Below are 20,314 nucleotides of genomic sequence, written 5' to 3' on the forward strand. Positions count from 1 at the left end.
AAACGGATCGAGCTTGATTTGTGAGTCGCCATCCGCGGTCGAAAGCTTCCTCCAAAGCTGCCTAGTACATTCATTACTCGTCATAATCCGTCAGGCATATCGCAATTCCCTTACCTCGGGAAAATCGCCGCTAGGGCTGCCTCGGAGTGGTTTCTCAGAGTCTCTCTGCCTTTCTCGAACCCGACGTGTCTCGAGTTAGTGTCTACGACCAAACGGAACTATGCAAATAGCGTCGGGAGCTGTCTCGGGGTCCCTTGTGCTTCCGACGAGGCGGTTAAAGAGCAACGCACTGCCTTTCGCGCACCGGCGTTGTTGCGTGGCGCACGCTGGCCGTGATAAGCGTGATGGCAGGTCGGGCCCAGGCTATGGAGTCGCTCCCCCGTCGCAGTGGGTGTTGCCAAAGGTGCTCTATAGCGAGCCCCGGCCGTCCTCTCAGGTACGCAAATGTCAGCGATATAGTCTCCAGTGATAACGAAAGCATTTTAGACCCTCCGCGACCGTGCGGTCTGACGGTGTCGCGGGGGTTCGAAACATTTCGGCTGCGCTTGATATGCCTTTTCCTGAGTCGGGCCTGCTCGGAGTGGATTTCGCGGGCATCAAAATCGTGCGCTCGGGCCTCCGCAAGCTCGAGAGCGCGTGCCTTCAAAGTCGCTAGTCGCTGACTGCGTCACACGCATGCCGGTCACTGTGCTGCTTTGCAAGTACCCTTGGACATTTAACGAGTCTGAACGGATAGTTTGAGGGCTGTGCGTGCCTGAAACGCGCACTGGGAGCCGAACCGTCTCGACATTCCCCCGCGGAACATGATACAGCCCGACCCGACATGCTCCCCTCCCTGGGCGCCCTCTCCCGCTTGCAGGGCGAGCACCACGTGTTGCCGGCCCAGGAGGTCGCACCTTCCTCCAGCTCCTCCGCCCATTCCTCTGAGTCGTCCACAAACCCGCCGCTGACCGTGTACACGGTGCGTTTCACCACCGGCACCAGCCGCGGCGCGGCGCTGTCGGACCCCTACTCGGCGGTCAACGTCTGCCTGATTGGAGTCAACGGCCGTGCCGCGATACAGCGTGTCTCGCCCGTCAACGACCCCGTGGAGTCCCGCGCGCACACCGCCGAGATGTGCCAGGTAAGACCTCAGGACTGGCGGCGGCGGCCGGCGCGGTCACCAGGGGGTGCTTAGTGGGATGACAGCGGGGTTAGGCCTTCGGTTTCCGACACAGCCTTTCGGGCACGTGCGCATGTGCCTGCGGCAGCGCACGCGGCTAGGTGCTAGGAGGCCTGGCGCGGTATGGCGGGCTCGGGAATCTGCATACGCACCCCTCACACACCCGCCTGACAAAACCATGCACCAAGCCTACCGCCCCCTGCCCCTGCCGCCTCCGCCCGCCCCTGCCTTTCCCCAGTCTAACCCTTTCGCCTCCTGCCCTGGCCACCATCCCCACATTGCCGGAACCCATCAGCTGATCGACTCGGAGGTGGGCGCCGACTGCAGCGCCTTTGTGCCGCCGTCGCCGCCGGCCGCCAATGGCTCCTCCTCGTCAGCACCTTCAACAGCAACGCCGCCGCCGTCGTCCTCCCAGTCGGCGCCGCTGGTGGGGCGCCCGCCGCCGCCGGCCCCGCCCAAGCGGCGCTTCCAGGAGGGCATGGTGGACGAGGTGAGGCAGGGCAGGGAGGGAGGCCCCTGAGCTTTGGGCTGTAGGGGAAAAAAGCGATGGGAAGTTAAATCCCGAATGTAATCTGGAGGCCCAGAGGAGAAGGGGATGGGAGGGCGGGACGGGCTGCTAATGACAGGGCTTGATGACGGTGTGCCGAGTCCCTGAGCGAGGCTGTCGGTTAGCTTCCCGCGGCTGTTCCGCTTCACCCGTCCCGCCGGCCCCGTTGTTGCGGACCGTCACCTCGTCCCACCCCCAATGTGGCTGCGTTGTCTCCTGATACGACGTCCCTGACGCACTCACTCGCGACCTACTGACGCGCACACACACAGGTCAGCTTCCTGGTTCCGGAGCTGGGTCCTCTGGCGGGCGTGCTGGTGGGGTTGGAGGCCGGCACCTGGTACCTGGACGAGATGGACGTCAGCAGCAGCCGCACAGGGCACATGGACAGGTGGGCTGGGCGCGTGGGGAGGTGGGAGGTGGGGCGTGTGGTCGACGTACAGTGTCGATAAAGCGATACCCAGAACCGAGAGGGCGGAGTCCGGTGCGGAGCGGCTGCGTGCGTCTTGGGGTAAAGTCTGAACCAATCCGTAAGGAAGCAGTCGCGCTGCAAGGAGAAACGGCACTGGGCGTCTGGGGAGTTTATATTTTATCGTTGTGCAGGGCAGCCAGAAAACTTCCTGAGAAGGCGACAATCTGGTCAGGGGCGGTCAGACAACGTATAATAAACACGACCGTGGTGTTGCTGAGCCGCCGGTTTACTGTACGGTATGTGCTCTTGTCCGAATGCCCGCCCACACATTCACACGCTAACTCACGTATGGCGGGGCGCGCAGATTCGTTTGCCGTCGGCCCCTGGGTGGCAAGGTGGGCGAGGGCGCGGCGCTGCTGACGCCTGTGCCTGTGGGCGCGGTGGTGTATGGCGAGGGAGAGCAGGCGGTGGTGCTGACCAAGGTGCGAGGTCGGGAGGGGCGGGGTTGCGGGTTGCAGTGGGGCAGGGGTGGGGTGGGATTGCGGTTTGGTGGGATGTCATGCTTTGATGCATGATTCGCATCATGCGGTCTAGTCATCTGGCAAATGTCCTCTCCTCTCACATCCTCGCCTCTGCTGACCCTGCTCCCTGCTCACGTGCCTCCCTGCTCAATTCTCCTACCTTGTGCCTGCCACCTCATCGCCCCCCTGTACCGGCATTCCAAACATCCTTGCAACCCCTGTGCCCTGCCCTTCCGATTTTTGCCTTGCCCCTTTCCCACATGTCGTGCTCCTGGCCCGACGCTCCCTGCCTGGCGTCGGGGCTGCTTTCCTGGTCGCCAGGTAAGTCGTGGGTTTTGCTTGTCGCGTCCGCGTGCCTGTCTTGTGCTGTTGTGCGCGTCACCGAGCCCGGGCGGCGACATTTCTCGCCGGCGCCGCTCGTCCTGCTGCTCCACGACGCCTCGACCCACATCCCATAAGTATTATCGCTCGCAACTAACGCCTCTGCCTGCACTCTCGTTTTCGTTGGTTTTGGTTTAGTTTGGGCTGGTATTTACAACCCCCCCCCCCCCACACACACACACACACACAGGACCAGGCGGCGGCGCTGTGGTCGCTCAACATGAACGACTACACAGACCTCAAGGTGCGGGTCTAGAGGGGCGGCAGTGGGGGGCGCCGGGGGAAGTTACGTACACGAGCTGTTGCTGGGCCCCGCAGTCGATACCTGTACTTTGTAAGGCCAAGGGGCCGTACAAAGAGAGCGACCCCACAAACTCAACACCGCCGCGGTCTGACGCCCCTCCCACAGCACGCAATCACACACGTAAACACGCCGTCCCCACCTGCTTTCCTGACACAAGGCGGCACTTGTTACACCTCCACAGAAGCGGCTGGCCGCCACCACGGCGCTACTGGTGGCCAGTGGCGCCTCGCTGGCGGCTCTGACCGGCGGCACGGCGGCGGCGCTGCCGTACGCGGCGGGCGGCATCGTGGGTGAGTGGGTGGCTGGGGATGGTGGCGGGTATGTTAGAGTGGCGAGCGGTGGCGTGTGGTGGCGGGCAGGGCCGCTGCGGCTGGCTTGGCGTGGGATGGGGAGGAAAGGGGAGGATGGGGCCATGGGGCGACGCTCACTCACCTGGCAGCATACCACACACGTAGCGTAACATACACGACAGTTCCGCCATCTCCCTTTTGTGTGCTTTCCTTTTCTGACGCACACTGCCTTGTGTGTGTGTGTGCTGCACTGCCCACCTGCAGGCCTGGTGTACCAGTGGCTGCTGATGCGTGGCGTGGACCACGTGATGGTGGCGGCCAGCGGCAGTAGCAGGCAGGCGGCGGCGCTGAGGGGCGAGGCCGGCAGTAGCAGCAGCAGCAACAACCGCAGCGGCTCTGGCACTAACGTGCGTCACGGCGTCTATGGCAGCGGCACCAGCAGCGTAAATGGTAGCAGCGGCGCCAAGCAGGGGCAGCAGTCAGTGAGCCAGCAGTCGCAGGAGGGGTATGAGTCGGGGGCGGATGAGACGACGTCGTCGGGTGTGGTGGCGCGCGTGTTCGGCTCGACGCCGCTGCGGCTGGGCTTTGTGTGCGCCAGCGCGGCGCTGGGGCTGGCGCTGCTGGGGCAGGAAGAGGCGGGTGAGTGCGTGCAAGGGCGGGGGCTGGGGATGCGGGTTGGGGCGGCGGGTTGGGGATGTGTATTGTGGTAGGGTGGTTGTGGGAGCCTGGAAAGGGTCCGTGAAGATGCTCCTGTCGGGCGCGTGGCTTGGACGGATGGGCCATCAGCTGGCGTGATGGTGTGGCGGTCGTTTCGTGGACTCTACCACCAGACATGTGGTCAACGACCGGTGTACTCATGCATCATCGTCGTTGTCAGCATCATCATGACTCAGCTCTTTCCTCGGCCCCTGTGCAGCTGCCGGCGCCGCCGCCACCGGCCCCACCGCGGCCTGGCAGTTGTTCCTGGCGGCACTGGGCTTCCTAACCTACAAGGTGGGTGCATGCGGGGCTGCGGCAGCGGGGAAAGGGAGGAGCGAATGGGGGAGGAAGCCGGGGAGGAGGAGGGAGGAGAGGGCGACAACGAAGAGGAGAAAGAGGAAGAGGCATGACAGGGACCGGGGACATGGGGGTAAGCGACGCGACAGTACGGCATGTGTGCACGTGTTTGACGGGCTTAGTGCTGAGACTCCATGCGCTGGCAAGGAATTTCAGGGCGACAGCTTTTAAGGCGTGGCGAGAAGCCGCAGGAGTGCGTGGCGGCCTTTCATGGCACGGCCTTACAATCTCCTACATGCTGCTTCTGTCTGCCCGCCCACGTGCCTGCCTGTCCTTCCGCTTGCCTGCGCAGGTTGCGCTGGTGGGGGTGTCGATTGGCGAGAGCGCCGCCAGCACCGCCGCCGCCGCCGCCAAGGGCGTCACGCAGCGCAGCGGCGCCAGCAGCGGAGCCAACAAGACCGAGTTTGAGAAGTACAAGCGCGATTGAACGTGACGCAGGGCTGGTGTCGCTTAGATGTCGCCGGCGGTTGCGTGGCTTGCTGGAGCACACACGGATTGTGGATATGGAGCCTTCAAAAGAAGGACGGTGTGGGGCACAGTTACACCATTAATCGGGCAGCACATGTGTGGGTGCTGTTGTGTGGCCGATGAGGAGGGCGCGAAGGCAGCTCGTGTTCTTGCGCGGCGGCTCAGTGATTACGTGGGGCGCTAACAGCAAGGCAACCCCGCACGCGTGTTAAGTCCGGTCAGACCTAGCATAAGCGCGTGTGTGCGTGGCAAGTAAACCCGTGCTTACAACTGATTTCGGGAGGCTTGATGTTTCGTCGTTTTTCGGTCGCTTTGGTTGTCTTCGGTTTTGTCTTGTGTCTTTGCTGCTGTCAGCGGGTGCAGGCTGAGTGTTGATTTCTTGGATTTTATGCGCAAGAGGTGGAGCGCGTAGCGGCAAGCTCGGCATGGGCCCCGGCGTTGTACACATTAGGCAGCAGATGGGCACGATAGTTGGTGTGCCCAGCGTACATGGCGAAATTTGATGATAAGTATGCAGTCAGCTGCAGGCAGGCGGGTGCTTGACATGATTACCAGGGGAATCCCGTTTTGGCCCCACGGTATGACAGCTCCAAAGGAAGGGAAAGAGAGGGGATAGGAATGCGACGATGGTGCTGCTTGCAGCTTGAAGCCAGAAGAATGCTCGGCTGTGGGATCCTCACGTGGTCGCACGAGGCCATGGTGCAATGCTTGAAGGCACTCCTGCGTAGGCGCTCCAACCTTGCAACCACTGCCCGCCGTGTACTCTACCCTTGGGGCTGGTGAGCACCCGGGGTCTTTTATGCTGGTCCAGGAAAGGGCCTTACTGCAAGCCACTCCCCGCCGCTCCTTGCGTGTAATCCCAGCTTTTCCCGAGCACGTGGTACCCTCCCGTCAGTCAGTCTTCTTCGCGCAGTCGCACTGCAGGGCGAAGCGGTGCTGAGCATGGTAGCGCTGAAAGGACCTCCGGATGTGGCTGGCAGCCCGCCACACCAGCTACAGGAAGTACCGGTACCTCTCGGGTACCAGTCCTTGTGGAATGCAGCCTCTGGCACGGCGGCGCCGCTGGCTGCCGTTCTCTGCTGCACACATGCAGGTTGGCCTAGGGTCTGCTTCAAATCTCCAAGCTATGCCAACCGCTATTGATGCCTTGCAGCCAGCCCGTAGTTGTGCTGCAGCCAGCAAACTTTACATGAGAATTCCGTCACACCGCCTGCGCTGTCCTGCAACCCCTTGTAAAGCCCTTGCTTACCGTACTTCTCTCGGCTTACCTCAAGCCAGTCCCGCAATTGGCCTGCTCCTGAGCGGACCTCAAATGCTCTGCAATATGCTGTATTCCCATGACCTGCCACTCAACCTCTATGCCTCCTGCGTATGCGGCCTCGCCATCCCTGCTGTGCCATTGCTTGCCTGCCGTTGTTGCCGCCAGTCATACGTATGCTATATCCACAACTCAGTCCACCAAACGCCAAATCCAGTCAAACCTGCTTACAAAAAGCAACCTGCGCAAGACACATTTTACCTGCCTTAATACCCACATGCACGCCAATGTCATTTGCCCGGTGCTCGTGCAGTGGCTTCGCCTGTGACCTCCTCCCTTGAATGTCTAAACCCAACCCGACGCAACCGAACACAACCTACATTATCTGTACGACCGACAGTCACGTCTTCTGCGCCCACTAGTCATACATGACAACCCGCAACTCCGCTGTCTAACGCCGAGAGCTTGACCGCGTCTTCATCTTCGCCTGCTGCTGTGGCGGCTTCTCCTCGAGGTTCTCCTGCGGCTTCTCCTGCGCTTGCTGCTGCGGCTGCGGTTGCGGCCGCGGCGGCTTCTCCTGCGGTTGCTGCTGCGGCAGCGGCTTCTGCTGCTGCGGCTTCTGCTGCGGCTGTGGCTGCGGCGGCTTCTCCTGCGGTTGCTGCTGCGGCTGCGGCTGCGGCGGCTTCTGCTGCTGCTGCGGTGGCTGCTGCTGCGGCTGCGCATTCTTCTGCTTCTCCTTCCTGTACGCCTGCAACGCCTGCACAACTTCCTGCGGCCGCTGCCGACGCAGCCACGCCTTCTGGTGCGGCATGCCGTGGCGCCTGACCAGCTTCTCCATGAACTCCTCCAGCCGCACCCATTGCTCTGCCAGGCGCATCGCCGAGCTCTCCCCTCCCGCCGGTGCTGCGGCCGCCGCCATGGCGCGGCGTTCCACCCACAGCCAAATGCAGTAGCTCGGGCGGGGCTCACTGTCGCCGCACTCGTCGTCAGGTTCAAACGCAGAGATGCAGGGGCAATCCGCCGGATGCGGCAGGGCCCTGCCGCGCGGCGACAGCAGGCCGTGGTCCAGGACCCAGGCCGCCGCCGCCAGGTTGCCGACCCCGGCCATGCGCCACACCTGGTCGGCGGTGAGTGATGCGTCCTGTCGGCCACGGCATACATTGGAGGGCAGGCACGGAAATGGTGAATAAACAAGGTAAAACGTCCATAATCAGATGGGTTGTGCAAGCATGCTTAACGGTCCGGGGCAAAGTGTCCGTCACGCCTGGCAGATGCACCTGTCGGCCCACATGCTGTCCCAGGCGATGATCTGGCCTGATGGAGTTCACGGCCTTGGCGAAAATCTCCTCCCTGTCCAACTCTGACTTCAACGGCTCCGTACGCACACATACAATACAGACCAGCATACCACAAAACCCCAACGTCAGCACCAACCGCCCCCGACTCACCTTCCCTGCCGCCCACAATGTGCCCACGGCCCACTGGATGGTTTCCTCGCTCCCGCCGGCCGCCCCCGCCGCCAGGTCGATGGCGGCGCCGCAGCGCTCGTGCAGCAGCCGCAGCAGCGACAGATCGGCACCTTGTCCCGCCGCGCAACTGAAAACTTCGTCCCAGTCACCATCGTCGCCACTGCCCGCTGCGATCCCGGTGCTGTTGCTGCCGCTGGTTTGCTGCCCGCCACCGTGCGCCTGCACCCACGTGTTGACTAGGTATTGCAGAGCTGGCATGCGGTTCGACTCGCCAGCAGCCATGATATCCTCGATCCCAAACGCGCCAGCGCCAAAGCGCTCTACCAGCAGCTCCAGCACGGGCACGTGGCCCCAGCTCACGGCCTGCCCCAGGAGCTCACTGATCTCCCTCTGTGCAGCAGCCGTGGACCCTGCGAGAACGGACATGCAAGAGCAGTGCGCGACCGGGTCCGGGGGCATTGTCACAGAAGCGCCGGCACAAGTACGCGTCGACGTACGTTGGCAAACGCATCAATAGAATTTGCTTGCTTTTTCATTGCAGCACAACACCGTTCCCTTGTTTTGGAAGGGTGGGGCCGTGACAACATGCCCCAGGCAGAACCCAGTCCGATGCGTTGGACCTCCCTGTCGCGCCCCCCAGGCACCAGCCCCACCTGCAGCAGCCGGGTTCCACTCATTCAGTAGCTGCCTCAGCGCAACCGCGTTGCCCGCAGCCGCAAGTGCCGTGGCGACCTGCGCTGACCTGCGGCTCCCACTCCCCGCTCGGCAGGCCCAGAGCGGTGAGGTAGCGCATGCGCTCCATGAAGTCTGGAACATTCTTGGACGGCCAGTACTCTGCGAAGTGGTAGTAATTCTTCATGTCCTGCAAGGCTCTGCGCGCCGCAAGCGTGGGTGCGTCAGGCACTGCGCCGCCGTCTGGCTCCGCCGCTCGCTCCTCCTCAAGCGCTGCCGCCAGCTTCTTCAGCATGTAATCGCACTTCTCCCGCCAGTCGGCGGTGGTGCCGCGCAGAGCTGCAATTGTCAGCTCCTCCTCCGCGACCCGGATGACTTTGGGCACCCAGGCTGCGTGGTAGTGCTGCAGGGTCGCTACCGGGCAAAAGGAAGCGATGCACAGGAGAAGCTCCTTGACCATGTAGTTTGCAAGCCCCTCAAATGCGTCCGTGTAGCGGCCGCTTGGGTGCTGCTGCAGCAGCCGGTCCAGCAGCCCTGTACGGCCGTGCACCGCGGCCTCAATTGCCATCGCGAAGAAGGAAGACTCCAGGCTCTCACACACCCGGACGTGGTCCAGACCTCCACGGTTGCTGTTATGCTTGCTGCCAGTCGCCGCAGCCCCTGCTGCCCCCACCGCGGCTGCCGTCGGCGGCGGCTGGGCCGGCGGATCGGCGAGGCTCTCCAGCCACGTCAGCACGTGGCCCTGCCCGCCCGCGCAAGCTGACACTGCCAGCTGGCGCACCTCCTCGGGGCCGCAGCCGAACGCCTGCCGCAGCCTTATCCCCTCCAGACTGTAGTACCAGGCGCACTGCAGGATGTGCAGGTGGCCGCAGTGTGCCGCCGCCTCGAGGGCGGCCATTGCGCAATTGCAGCCCTCCGACACCAGGCGAAGGAAAGCGTCCAGGTCGCCGGCCGCCGCCGCGGCCTCGATGACCGTAGGTGCCAGACCCACGCCAGAGTGGGTGAGTGCGGCGTCCAGGCTGGGCGGGTGGTGGCTGGAGGCGGCGAGGCACAGCAGGCGGAGGCGCCGCGGGAAGGGCAGCGACCGCCAGGGCTCGGGGCAGCCCCAGTGCCGCGCGAAGGCGTCGCCGGGCCAGGTCTCCGCGCATGCGATGTAGACGCTCCGATACGGGAGGGGCTTGCGATGTTCTAGGCGAATAGTGCTGTAGCTTCCGCGCAGGGCGGCTGCGGCCTTGCTGTTGAGCAGTTTCAAATTGGTCACAACCTCGTTTGGGTGGAGTCGCCCGGCGATGTCTTCAATGAGTTCAGGTGAAAGCTTGAAGTCGTCATCGGTCTTGAGAGGCATTCTTGCCAGGCAAAGAGGCCGGTGGCAGCGATAGGAGCACTCGCGGGAATATATGTACTGTTCAAGGTTCAAGCCATGTGAACGCGTGTGCATGGATTCACATAATGCAGATGTGCCGGGGGGTTTGTACTTTGTAGGGGCAGGCGCGACGACAGGTAGCCCGCTGGATTCTTGGATCGCAGTGTTCACGTTTCCGCTTGCAGACACCGCAGGACACAGCGGGATTACGGGAAATGATCATCTTAATGTCCCTCCTTGACACCGCTTTCACACATACTGTATGCCGTATCTGTCACCGCCGGCTGCTGACATCCTGGCCATGCTAGCCATGCCGCAGGCCCCCCTGCCCGCCAGGCCCGCTTCCAACCCGGCTTTCTCGCCTCTCGGCCCCTAACGACAAAAAGCATGGCATGTCATGGCTGCGATATTGGAGTATCGTACAGGCCGTCATCTGGCGTTTGGTAGCGTGCTGCGTGGTCTATAGCCTGGTGGAGCGGATCTTGGAGCGGATGCGCCCTGTGGCCTCGCCTGGATGCCTCGGAGCAATTAGACGCAATGGCCTCGGGGCAATTAGGCGCAGTTACCGCCGCAACATGCTAAACCAAGAAAACACGCCAGGCCTCGCCAATCCTTTGATAGCATGTCACTGCGCCCCGCTGTCACCTTGGCGGCGGCTGGAGCTATGATGTCGCCCTTTGTGTCGCATTAGTCCGCATCAAACGTAAACGGCACGGCCACATATATCATGCCCTCACAGGCCTCACTCACTTTCTTGGTCTACCCAGACGGGTCAACCAGACGACCTAATCTGCATGCACGCACGACCGATACCGTACCGCAAGCCGTTTGCGCGTTAGCTCATTTCCACCTTCGACACTCGCACGCTTTCACCTCTAGTTGCGCAATCCCTGCATTGCCATTTCTCGTCACTTCTGCTGCCCCTGCCATAGCCACAGTCCATGTGACGCCAACTACGGTACACGTCTAAACAAACTGTGCACTTTCACGTCATCCGGAAAACACTGCGGCCTTGTGCATGATCTAAGAAGCCGCCAGAAGGCTGGCAAAGCCCGAAGCCCACGACCTGAGGACGGCAGCCTTGCTGCGCCCTTGTGTGCAGCCCCGGCTCCCATCTAACGCCGACGGCTCGACCGCGTCTTCACCTTTGCCTGCGGCTGCTGCGGCTGCGCGGGCTTCTTCTTCTTCTTCTCCTTCTCCTCCTCCTCCTCATACGCCGCCACTGCCTGCTGTAGCTCCTGCGGCCGCTGCCGACGCAGCCACGCCTTCTGGTGCGGCATGCCATTCGCCACCAACGCCTCCAGCCGCACCCACTCCTTAGCCTGGTGAGCCCTCGAGCCCGCCGGTGCTGCGGCCGCCGCCATGGCGCGGCGTGCCACCCACAGTCGAATGCAGTTGACCGGACCCCGGTCTCCAATGGTCCAGCATTCGTAGTCGCCAGCAGGCTTGAACGCAGAGATGCAGGGGCAATCCGCCGGGTGCGGCAGGGCCCTGCCGCGCGGCGACAGCAGGCCGTGGTCCAGGACCCAGGCCGCCGCCGCCAGGTTGCCGAACTCGGCAATGCGCCACACCTGGTCGGCGGTGAGTGATGCGTCCTGTCGGCCACGGCATTGGAGGGCAGCAGGCAGGGAAATGGCGGAACATCAGGGAAGCGTGCCCATTCTACTGTAGGTGTCTCGAGCAAGCGTGCTAGGTGGCTCCGTACGCTATGTCGTGTCCGTCAAGCAAGAAGGGCTTGGACGTACCCACAAAACAAAGAACCTCGCTCGTGCCACCCCGATCGGCGTCCGGCTTTGTGCTTGCACACATACCACATCCAGGCCCTTCCCTGACCAAATGCCCACGTGGGTTGGGAATGGCTAAACTTGGGATTGGAATGAACTAACCCCCCCTACGCCCATGCCAGATCCGCCCCGGGCTCACCCTCCTTGCCGCTCTCAATGTGCCCACGGCCCACTGGATGCTGTCCTCGCTCCCCCCGGTCGCCACCGCCGCCAGGTCGATGGCCGCGCCGCAGCGCTCGTGCAGCAGCCGCAGCAGCGACAGGTCGGCACCCTGTTCCGCTGCGCAGCTGAGAGCTTTACCCCAGCCGCGCGCGCCGCCACTGCCCGCCGCGATCTTGCTGCCGCTGCTGTCCTGCTGCCCGGCGGCATGCGCCTGCACCCACGTGTTGACCAGGTACTGCAGAGCTGGCATGCGGTATGACTCGCCAGCAGCAATGATATCCTCGAGCCCAAACACGCCGGCGCCAAAGCGCTCCACCAGCAGCTCCAGCACGGGCACGTGGTAACCGTATTTGCGCTGCCACTCGGAGTGCTCTCGTCGTCCTGCAGGCATGGATGGGGAAACTGCTGTCACGGACAAGGCCAGGCCAGATGGCAGGCGCGCAGATACTAGCACATGCACGTGCAGTGCTACACCAAAGCTGCAGAGGATAGATCGACAGCCAAGCCGTTGATTGCATATTACGGTACCATCTGACACGCACACATCCTGACGCAACCAATCAACCAGTGCGCCCCCTGTCGCGCCCAGACCCACCTGCAGCAGCCGGGTTCCACATATCCAGTAGCTGCCTCAGCGTCACCGCGTTGCCCGTAGCCGCGAGTGCCGTGGCGACCTGCGGCTCCCACTCCCCGCTTGGCAGGCCCAGAGCGGTGAGGTAGCGCATGCGCTCCATGAAGTCTGGAACATTCTTGGACGGCCAGTGCTCCGCAAACTGACCCCAACCGCGCATGTATGACCGTGCCACCCGCACCACAAGCGCGGCGGGCCCCTCCTGCGCCTCTGGCCCCTCCAGCACCCCCCCGCCAGCTTGCTGCCCCATGGCTTCAGCTGCCGCCCGCTCCTCCTCAAGCGCCGCCGCCAGCTTCTCCAGCATGCAATCGCACTTCTCCCGCCAGTCGGCGGTGGTGCCTTGCAGTGCTACGACAACCATCTCCTCCTCCGAAACATGGGGAGCCCAGGTTGCGTGGTAGCGCTGCAGGGTTGCTAGCGGGCAAAAGGAACCGATGTGCAGGAAAAGCTCCTTGACCATGTAGTTTGCAAGCCCCTCAAATGCGTCCGCGTAACGGCCATCGGGCTGCAGCAGCCGGTCCAGCAGCCCTGTACGGCCGTGCACCGCGGCCTGGTTTGCCATTGCGAAGAAGGAAGACTCCAGCCTCTCACGCACCCGGACGTGGTCCAGACCTCCACGGTTGCTGCTGTGCTTGCTGCCAGTCGCCGCAGCCCCTGCTGCCCCCGCCGCGGCTGCTGCCGTCGTCGGCGGCTGGGTCGGCGGATCGGCGAGGCTCTCCAGCCACGTCAGCACGTGGCCCTGCCCGCCCGCGCAAGCCGACATTGCCAGATGGCCAAGCTCGTCGGTACCGCAGTCAAACGCCTGCCGCAGCTGCAGCCCCGGCTCCAGCTCCTCCCACACCCACTGCAGGACGTGCAGCTGGCCGCAGTGCGCCGCCGCCTCGAGGGCGGCCATGGCACAATCGCAGCCCTCCGACACCAGGCGAAGGAAAGCGTCAAGGTCGCCGGCCGCCGCCGCGGCCTCAATGACCGCAGGTGCCAGACCCACGCCAGAGTGGGTAAGTGCGGCGCCCAGGCTGGGCGGGTGGTGGCTGGAGGCGGCCAGGCACAGCAGGCGGAGGCGCCGGGGGAAGGGCAGCGAGCGCCACGGCTCGGGGCGGCCCCAGTGCCGCGCGAAAGCGTCGCCAGGCCAGGTCTCCGCGCACGCGATGTAGACGTTCCGATACGGGACGGGCTTGCGATGTTCTAGGCGAATAGTGCTGTAGCTCCCGCGCAGAGCCGCTGCGGCCTTGCTGTTGAGCAGTTTCAAATTGGTCACAACCTCGTTTCGGTGGAGTCGCCCGGCGATGTCTTCAATGAGTTCAGGTGAAAGCTTGAAGTCGTCATCGGTCTTGAGAGGCATCTCTTCCGCTTGCAGCTTGCAGCCACGCGGCGGAAAGGTCGCGGGCGCGGGAAGCCGCGGGGATTGCGCGCGGGAAGAGCGGGAAAGGTCGTCCTGCAGTGACAAGCTATGAGGCTGTCTACGCCGTGCGGACTGCTCGCCGTGTCTGTCAAGTTATAAGGAAGTGGCTGCGCAGACAGGAGTTTGGGCCGGGGCTTGGGACCGAGGGCAGTAAGGCTGCGCGATCCAGGCTGGATCGCAATTTTGGTCGCATGGCATGGGGGGCGGGGCACGTGGGGTCCATCTTGTTTCACTGGCTTGACCAACTAACTTCATCACGCCGTCCGTCCGGCACCTTAAAAGTTATTGTTACAATGTGACCAGCCAAGCTGGATCTCAAAGAACCTGGCAGAAACCGATCCAAGGGGATCATCACCAGATAGAGACTGCCTACTAGCCACACCGCCTCATCCATGCACCCGAACTACTACGGCACCTGAAGTACAGCCCCGGGCCTTTTGCGCTGCAGCAGTGGATGAGCGAGCCGCCGGATCCAGGCTCGGGTACGTGTGCAGACGGACACACCACACTGTGTGCGCAGACTTGCGGGCAGATTAGGAATCATTCGGCCGGGCCGGGGTCAGGACTTGGCAGCGGGGACCTTTCTTATCTATGCATCTCCGACTAACGCCCCCACCAACGCCCTCTGCAACACGATGACCATCCCGCCGCCAGCCGCCTTCCATCTATACAAAGCCGCGGGCATCAGAGCTTGACCATTCAGTGATCAGTAGTGACCGCAAACATTGTTGCACACAGCTACCGCGCGCAACAGCCCAACACGCTGCCCTGGCGAGCGCACGCAAGCCAATGATTCAGTGTGAGACGTCAGGTAGGCACCAGCCTGCCAACACCTCCAAGTGAACGAAGCCGCCACGCACCAGCCATGTTTGGTAACATGCAATACGGTGATGCGCAATCCATATGCAGCGACTCCTGCTCCTCCTGCTCCCACCGCCACTCCTCCTCGACCTCCATCTCCTTGCCCTCCACCCCTTCATCAGACGTGTGCATCAACCAGCAGGACCAGAACCGGCTACTGCTGCTGCTCCAAGATCCAGTTAGCCACTGAGCCACATTAGATTGCCGCGCAACAAACTTGCATTCCGTCACTTGTAAGCTGCTGCGTGTGGCCAGCGAACGGGCAGTAGTGCGGACACGTGTATGAGAGCGAGGCGAACATCACGAGGGGGAGGACAGAAGATAGGACTGCACCTCCCTCTCCACAGCTTCCACGCCGGCGCCCACCGCCAGATTGCGCAGCAGGCTCGGGTCCGCGCGGCCGCTACCGCACAGCTCCCGCACCTCCCTAGCCAGCACCTCTGCGTCAACCCCCCGCACCGCAGCAATGCGAAAGAGCGCTGCCCAGTCGGGCTGGCACCAGCCCGCGGCCTCGCCCCCGCCCTCGCCCTCGCCACCACCCCGGCTGCTGCCTTCTCCGGCAGCACCGCTGCTGTCACTGCCGTGTCCTCCATCGCCGGCTCCATCCTCGCCCCGAGCCCTCCCGCCGCCGCCCGCCGCCGATGCCTGCTGGGCCCGCGCCGCCTGCCGCGCCGGCGTCGCTGCCGCTGCCCCTGCCCTGACCCCTTTCCCCTTGCCCATCCAGGCGGCTATGAGGAACCGCAGTGCGCCGCTGTGCCCGCCATCGGCCGCGGCCATCAGGCAGTGCTCGACAAACACCCGCGGCCCGAAGCGCTCCGCCAGCAGGGCCAGCACCGGGACATGGCCACCACCTGCGGCGGCGCGGGCTGCAGCGGACAGCAGCCGGGCATCCCGGGGGCCTGCGAGGACGGCACGCGGAAGGCAGGGGTTGTGTGTGTGTGTGTGTGTGTGTGTGTGTATGTGTGTGTATGTGCGTGTGTGTGCGTGTGTGTGTGTGTGTGTGTGTATGTCATGCAGTGTTGGCACGCGTGTGGTCCGCAATCCGCATGCTTCGGCACCGCATAGCATAGCTCATGCCACGCATAGCTCATGTCGCGAACCGTACTGAGTCTGCCGCATGACCCATCCCCATGCCCATGCCGAACTGACCCGCCCCGTCTCCACCACCCACCTGACACGCCCCACCCGTCCAGCAGCTGCGCCAGCGCCGCCACATCGCCCGCCGCCGCCAGCGCCTCTGCAAAGGCCGTCTCGACCTCGCCCACCCGCACGCCCCGCGCATGAAGGTAGTGCAGGCGCTGCAGGAAGCCGGGCCGGTCCGCCACCCGCCTCAGGTCCAGCTCGGCACGCTCCCGGACAGCCGCCACTGCCTCGCGCACGGCCCTGCGCACCGCCGCCCCCTCCTCCAGCTGCTGCTGCTGCTCCTGATCCTCCTCCTGTCCACCCTCTTCCGAGTCCTCCGAGTCCTCCCACTCCTCCGCGCCGCCCCTTGGCCCCCTCGCCCTTCCCCTCTCCACCACCGACAACAGCGCCGCCTCGCCCGCCGCCGTCATCTCCAGCGCAAAGTCACAATTGCGCTCCCAATCCGGCGACGTGCCCAGCAGCGCGTGCCGAAACAGCGACTCCTCAGGGGCGCCCAGCAGGCTCGCCGGCACCCAGGCGCGAAAGAGGCGCTCAAGGGCCGCATGGGGGCAGCCAAAGGCCACCTTGGGAAGCAGTACACTGGCGTACACCGCGGGCGTGCAGCCCTCGTGATCCCGCCGGCTGGTCCTGGTGTTATACTCGCCGTATGGTCCGCCCGGCTGCAGCAACCGCTCCAGAATGCCCACGTGACCGTTGGCGGCGGCGGCGGCCGCCATGTCTAAGAAGGCATACCGCGTCAGGCCCACCACACGCCGCGGCCACGGAACAGGAAGAGCAAAAGCATCAGGAACAGCAGCAGGGCGGCTGCGCCCGGGCTCGGAGCCGGTGCTGATTTGGATGCTGCACCTGGCGATGCCATGGGCGCCCCCCGCCGCACCTGCCGCAGCCGCCACGCCCGCTGCCGCTGCGGCTGCTGTGCTGGGCGCGTGGGCTGCAGGGCGCCCTTGCGCCAATGGCTGCTGGTCCTGCTGGTTCGGCTGCATTTGCATTTGCAACTGCGGCTGCAGCTGCGACTGCTCACACTGCCACTGCTGCTCCTGGATCTGGTACTGGTCCTGCTGGTGTTGGGCCGCCAGCAGCCCCTCCAGCCACGTCAGCACGCGGCCCTGCCCGCCCGCGCAGGCGCTGACGGCGAGCGGCACATGCTGGCGGCGCTGGTGGCGCGCCCAGCCGAACGCCTGCCGCAGATGAAGATTCGGATCCGGATCCGACCACACCCATTGCAGGAGGTGTAGGTGGCCACAGTGGGCGGCTGCTTCGAGGGCGGCCATTGCGCAATCGCAGCCCTCCGACAACAGGCGAAGGAAAGCGTTCAGGTCGCCGGCCGCCGCCGCGGCCTGCAAAACTTCAAAGGACAGCCGCACGCCAGAGTGGGTGAGCGCGGCATCTAGGCTGGGCGGGTGGTGGCTGGAGGCGGCCAGGCACAGCAGGCGGAGGCGCCGAGGGAGGGGCAGCGAGCGCCACGGCTCGGGGCAGCCCCAGTGCCGCGCGAAGGCGTCGCCAGGCCAGGTCTCCGCGCACGCGATGGCGACACCCCTGGACGGGATGGCGTTGCATCGGTCTAGACGAATAATGTTGTAGCGCTCGCGCAGGGCGGCTGCCGTCTCCGCGTTAAGCAAGCGCAGGTTAATTGCTGCATCGTTAGGCGACAAATGCTTGGCTACTTCACGTATTAGTTCCGGAGTCAGTTTGGACCAGTCTTCATTAGCATCACCGTCGTTAGGAAGGCTGCCGCGGTCAACGTCCATCGATATCATGCAAACCGCAGTATCAACAGCAAACTCAAGTAAGAGCGTATGTTAAGTTACATTTGCTATTTAGAGTGCATACCATAGCATTGACGTCTGCAATCCTCGGGCTCAAGATTGCTTTGAGCAGCTCCGAAGTGCCGTACTGCGTGCCCGCCATCAAGGTCTGGACCGCGCCTTATGATAATGACACACCCATCCTACATGTCAAGCCAGCACACTCGTCATACGCACCAAGCGATCGAGGACCGCCGCTCATGCCCCTGATTAAGCGCTGCCTTGCGCTGGCATGCTCCTCACACCTGACACGGTCATGCCACCACACCATACCATCTGTATCCGAAACTCGCCCGTTACCACCCGATTTACTTGCAGTGCTGCAATCATTGCCTCGGTGACAGCCGCTCGCCATGATGCACAAGCAGTCAATGTCTGCCTCGTTCGTTCTCGTCCGCGACGCCAATCACACCATTCGAACACGGACCGCGTCTCCTGGCGCCCTGCGCTCAGCCAGCCATCCAATCGTCCCCAGCTGCCGGGCTGTTAAATTACTACTACTGATCATCTAAATTACTCCAATCAGCCTCTCCCGCCACTCAACTCCCCCCCTCCCTGGCCACCAAACCTTGCCCCCTCATTTCTTTTTCTTGCTGCCCGCACCCGCCGTGCCTTTCCCGCCCTCCGCGCCCTCCTCCCGCACGCCATCCCCAGCACCCGCCGCCCCCGCCGCCTCTGAGCCGCTGCCACCCAGGCCGGCCGTCACCACGCGCCCGGGCCGCCCGCCCGCCGCCTCCACCATCACGCCCAGCTGCTGCGTGGCCTGCTGGAGCGCCCGCGCCTGGCCGCCGTCGGCCGCCACACCCATGACGAAGAAAATGGCGGCGCCGGCCGCACACACGATTGCGGCCAGCGGCGGCGCAAAGGTGGCGTGCGGGTGGAGCGACTTGCCCAGCAGCGCCATGAGCTGGGCGAAGAAGCAGAAGCCAATCGCCTGCGTGGTGTTGTGTGTGGGGTTTGAAAGGATGTTTGGGAAAGCGGTGCACGATGCACTGAAGACTGCAGACGAAGCTAGGTACATTTGGGTGGTGGCTATTCACCGGTACTGTGAAGCCAATGAAAGTGGCCTGCGGGCACGGCTCTCTACGTCCCGCCCAACTGGACGGACGCTCCCTCCTGTCCTCCAAGTATCACCGAGCGCGCACAGCCCCCCCTCTGATGTTCGGCCTTCCCCGCAACCAAGCCCAAAGCACCCTGCAGATCCATCCACCCCAACCAATCTTTCTGTCTATCAATATCTCACCTGCACGGCCATGATCGCGCTGAACATGATGTGCCCCGAAGACGCCTGCGCCGCCCGCTCCAGGCCGCCGCCCACCACCCGCTCCGCCGCCGCTAGCAGCGCCAGCCGCCGGGCAGGCGCGGGCGCGGGCGGCGGCGCGGCGGCGGGCGCGCCGGGCGCGGGCAGCCGCAGCTGCGCCCGCACCGCCACGTGGTCGGAGTAGGAGTGGCCCTCGGAGGTGTGCTGGGGTGGGGGACACGAGGGAGGAAGAGGAGAACGAGGAGGAGGAGGGGCGGTCAGCACCAAACGCCCAAGCCCATTCCGCACGCACGCACACACCTGACTACGTTACCCTGAAACCCCCTACCTCCAGCTTGATGCCGCGGGCAGCCCCTGCTCCCGCTGCTGCACCAGCCCTCCGTCCCCCACTCTTCCTGGCCCCCTCCGCTCCCATCCTCCTCCCCCCTCCTCCCCTCTCCCCCCTCCGCCTCCCCTCCCCCCCTACTTCGCTACACTTCTCTGTACCAATCCTTGCAACCCCCCCCCTCTCCCTCCCCCTCACCTCTAACTTGATGTCGCATGCGGCCACGCCCAGGGTGGTGAGCACGTAGTCGATGCGCTCCGGCGGCTGGCGGCGCGGCGGGAAGGTGTTGCCGGGCGCCTTGCACGTGTAGCCGGCCTCCCCGGGGGCGTGCGTCTCAGACCAGGAGTCGCGCAGCTGCGGCAGCAGCGCCTGCGGGGCGGGGAGGGGGGAGGGGAGGAGAGGGAGGGGGAGCGGGGTGGGCAAGCGGGGGCGGAGGGGGGAAGTGCGGAAGGAAGGTCAGATATGGGACGAGGATAAGCGTGTGTGGATGCAGCTTCTCTTGCAGAGCGACTGTTTCCTCACCGGATTTCCACCCACTCGACCCCCCACCCACTCACCCTCAGCACCTCCTGCTCCAGTGTTCCGGGCTTGGAGTTGAGGTCTCCGCCCAGCACCACACCTGCAGCACCCGAGGCGCGACTGGTGGTGTTGACGTAGCGGGCCAGCTCCAGGATCTGTAGTAGCAGCAGTAGGAGGAGTGTGTGTGTGTGTGTGTGTTAAAGAGCACAAGGAAAACATTACGCGTGTGTGTGTGTGTGTGTGTGTGTGTGTGTGTGTGTTTGTGTGTGTGTGTGTGCAGGTGTGTGCAAGGGAAAGGTGCGTCGCGTGTGTATGCAGGTGTGTGTACGGGAAAGGTGCGGTACGTGTGGATGCGAGTGAGAGAAAGTGTGTCACAGATTACGTGCAAGAGCGTGTATACGTGTTCACGAGGCCACACACACACATGGGCTCGGGGTGTCAAATCCTACCCGCAAGCCCAGTGCCCAGTGCCACGAGCCCATGCCCGCCCCGCCCCGCCCCGCCCCGCCCCGCCCCGC

At 63.9% G+C, this 20,314-nt stretch overlaps 5 protein-coding genes across 5 annotated transcripts in view; 1 reads left to right on the forward strand and 4 right to left on the reverse strand.

Annotated features, from left to right (window-relative positions):
* The first annotated feature begins 93 nt into the window (after positions 1 to 93).
* CHLRE_09g400997v5 (uncharacterized protein) lies at positions 94 to 6,010 on the forward strand. The gene is made up of 10 exons (XM_001697531.2): positions 94 to 436; positions 860 to 1,123; positions 1,458 to 1,652; positions 1,982 to 2,100; positions 2,486 to 2,603; positions 3,214 to 3,267; positions 3,509 to 3,617; positions 3,882 to 4,256; positions 4,534 to 4,610; positions 4,966 to 6,010. The coding sequence occupies exons 1-10, from the start codon at positions 221 to 223 to the stop codon at positions 5,098 to 5,100; spliced, it is 1,662 nt and encodes a 553-aa protein (XP_001697583.2). The 5' UTR covers positions 94 to 220; the 3' UTR covers positions 5,101 to 6,010.
* Positions 6,011 to 6,314: 304 nt separating this feature from the next.
* CHLRE_09g401034v5 (uncharacterized protein) lies at positions 6,315 to 9,977 on the reverse strand. Its single transcript, XM_043066010.1, has 4 exons — positions 8,611 to 9,977; positions 8,522 to 8,552; positions 7,848 to 8,278; positions 6,315 to 7,540 (listed from the first exon to the last, which is right to left on the reverse strand). The coding sequence occupies exons 1-4, from the start codon at positions 9,883 to 9,885 to the stop codon at positions 6,851 to 6,853; spliced, it is 2,427 nt and encodes an 808-aa protein (XP_042921389.1). The 5' UTR covers positions 9,886 to 9,977; the 3' UTR covers positions 6,315 to 6,850.
* A 74-nt stretch (positions 9,978 to 10,051) lies between these two features.
* Positions 10,052 to 14,017, reverse strand: CHLRE_09g401071v5 (uncharacterized protein). The gene is made up of 3 exons (XM_043066012.1): positions 12,445 to 14,017; positions 11,827 to 12,230; positions 10,052 to 11,498 (listed from the first exon to the last, which is right to left on the reverse strand). The coding sequence occupies exons 1-3, from the start codon at positions 13,820 to 13,822 to the stop codon at positions 11,019 to 11,021; spliced, it is 2,262 nt and encodes a 753-aa protein (XP_042921390.1). The 5' UTR covers positions 13,823 to 14,017; the 3' UTR covers positions 10,052 to 11,018.
* Positions 14,018 to 14,158: 141 nt separating this feature from the next.
* Positions 14,159 to 16,907, reverse strand: CHLRE_09g401108v5 (uncharacterized protein). The gene is made up of 2 exons (XM_043066014.1): positions 15,915 to 16,907; positions 14,159 to 15,642 (listed from the first exon to the last, which is right to left on the reverse strand). Exons 1-2 carry the CDS (start codon positions 16,867 to 16,869, stop codon positions 15,044 to 15,046), a joined length of 1,554 nt encoding a protein of 517 aa, XP_042921391.1. The 5' UTR covers positions 16,870 to 16,907; the 3' UTR covers positions 14,159 to 15,043.
* Positions 16,908 to 17,441: 534 nt separating this feature from the next.
* The window catches only part of CHLRE_09g401145v5 (uncharacterized protein), a 5,816-nt gene continuing 2,943 nt past the window's right edge, over positions 17,442 to 20,314 (reverse strand). The window contains exons 6-9 of the mRNA XM_043066015.1: positions 19,835 to 19,951; positions 19,476 to 19,646; positions 18,935 to 19,156; positions 17,442 to 18,625 (exon numbers count right to left, since the gene is read on the reverse strand). Coding sequence (XP_042921392.1) covers positions 18,269 to 18,625; positions 18,935 to 19,156; positions 19,476 to 19,646; positions 19,835 to 19,951 — 867 coding nt within the window. The 3' untranslated portion in view covers positions 17,442 to 18,268. The remainder of the gene's footprint in view (positions 18,626 to 18,934; positions 19,157 to 19,475; positions 19,647 to 19,834; positions 19,952 to 20,314) is intronic.

This window comes from Chlamydomonas reinhardtii, chromosome 9 (assembly GCF_000002595.2).
Source record: "Chlamydomonas reinhardtii strain CC-503 cw92 mt+ chromosome 9, whole genome shotgun sequence".
Lineage (NCBI taxonomy): Eukaryota > Viridiplantae > Chlorophyta > Chlorophyceae > Chlamydomonadales > Chlamydomonadaceae > Chlamydomonas > Chlamydomonas reinhardtii.

Bases quoted from the DNA above. Each gene is read 5' to 3' on its own strand.
- CHLRE_09g400997v5 (XM_001697531.2), top strand. From the start codon at position 221: ATGCAAATAGCGTCGGGAGCTGTCTCGGGGTCCCTTGTGCTTCCGACG. The intron at 3,268-3,508 runs GTGCGGGTCTAG...ACACCTCCACAG, and splicing joins ACGACTACACAGACCTCAAG to AAGCGGCTGGCCGCCACCAC. The intron at 4,611-4,965 runs GTGGGTGCATGC...TTGCCTGCGCAG, and splicing joins TGGGCTTCCTAACCTACAAG to GTTGCGCTGGTGGGGGTGTC.
- CHLRE_09g401034v5 (XM_043066010.1), bottom strand. From the start codon at position 9,885: ATGCCTCTCAAGACCGATGACGACTTCAAGCTTTCACCTGAACTCATT. The intron at 8,279-8,521 runs GTGGGGCTGGTG...CCGTTCTCGCAG, and splicing joins GTGGAACCCGGCTGCTGCAG to GGTCCACGGCTGCTGCACAG. The intron at 7,541-7,847 runs GTGAGTCGGGGG...CGTGGCCGACAG, and splicing joins CATTGTGGGCGGCAGGGAAG to GACGCATCACTCACCGCCGA.
- CHLRE_09g401071v5 (XM_043066012.1), bottom strand. From the start codon at position 13,822: ATGCCTCTCAAGACCGATGACGACTTCAAGCTTTCACCTGAACTCATT. The intron at 12,231-12,444 runs GTGGGTCTGGGC...CCATGCCTGCAG, and splicing joins GTGGAACCCGGCTGCTGCAG to GACGACGAGAGCACTCCGAG. The intron at 11,499-11,826 runs GTGAGCCCGGGG...CGTGGCCGACAG, and splicing joins CATTGAGAGCGGCAAGGAGG to GACGCATCACTCACCGCCGA.
- CHLRE_09g401108v5 (XM_043066014.1), bottom strand. From the start codon at position 16,869: ATGCAGCCGAACCAGCAGGACCAGCAGCCATTGGCGCAAGGGCGCCCT. The intron at 15,643-15,914 runs GTGGGTGGTGGA...CCGTCCTCGCAG, and splicing joins GGACGGGTGGGGCGTGTCAG to GCCCCCGGGATGCCCGGCTG.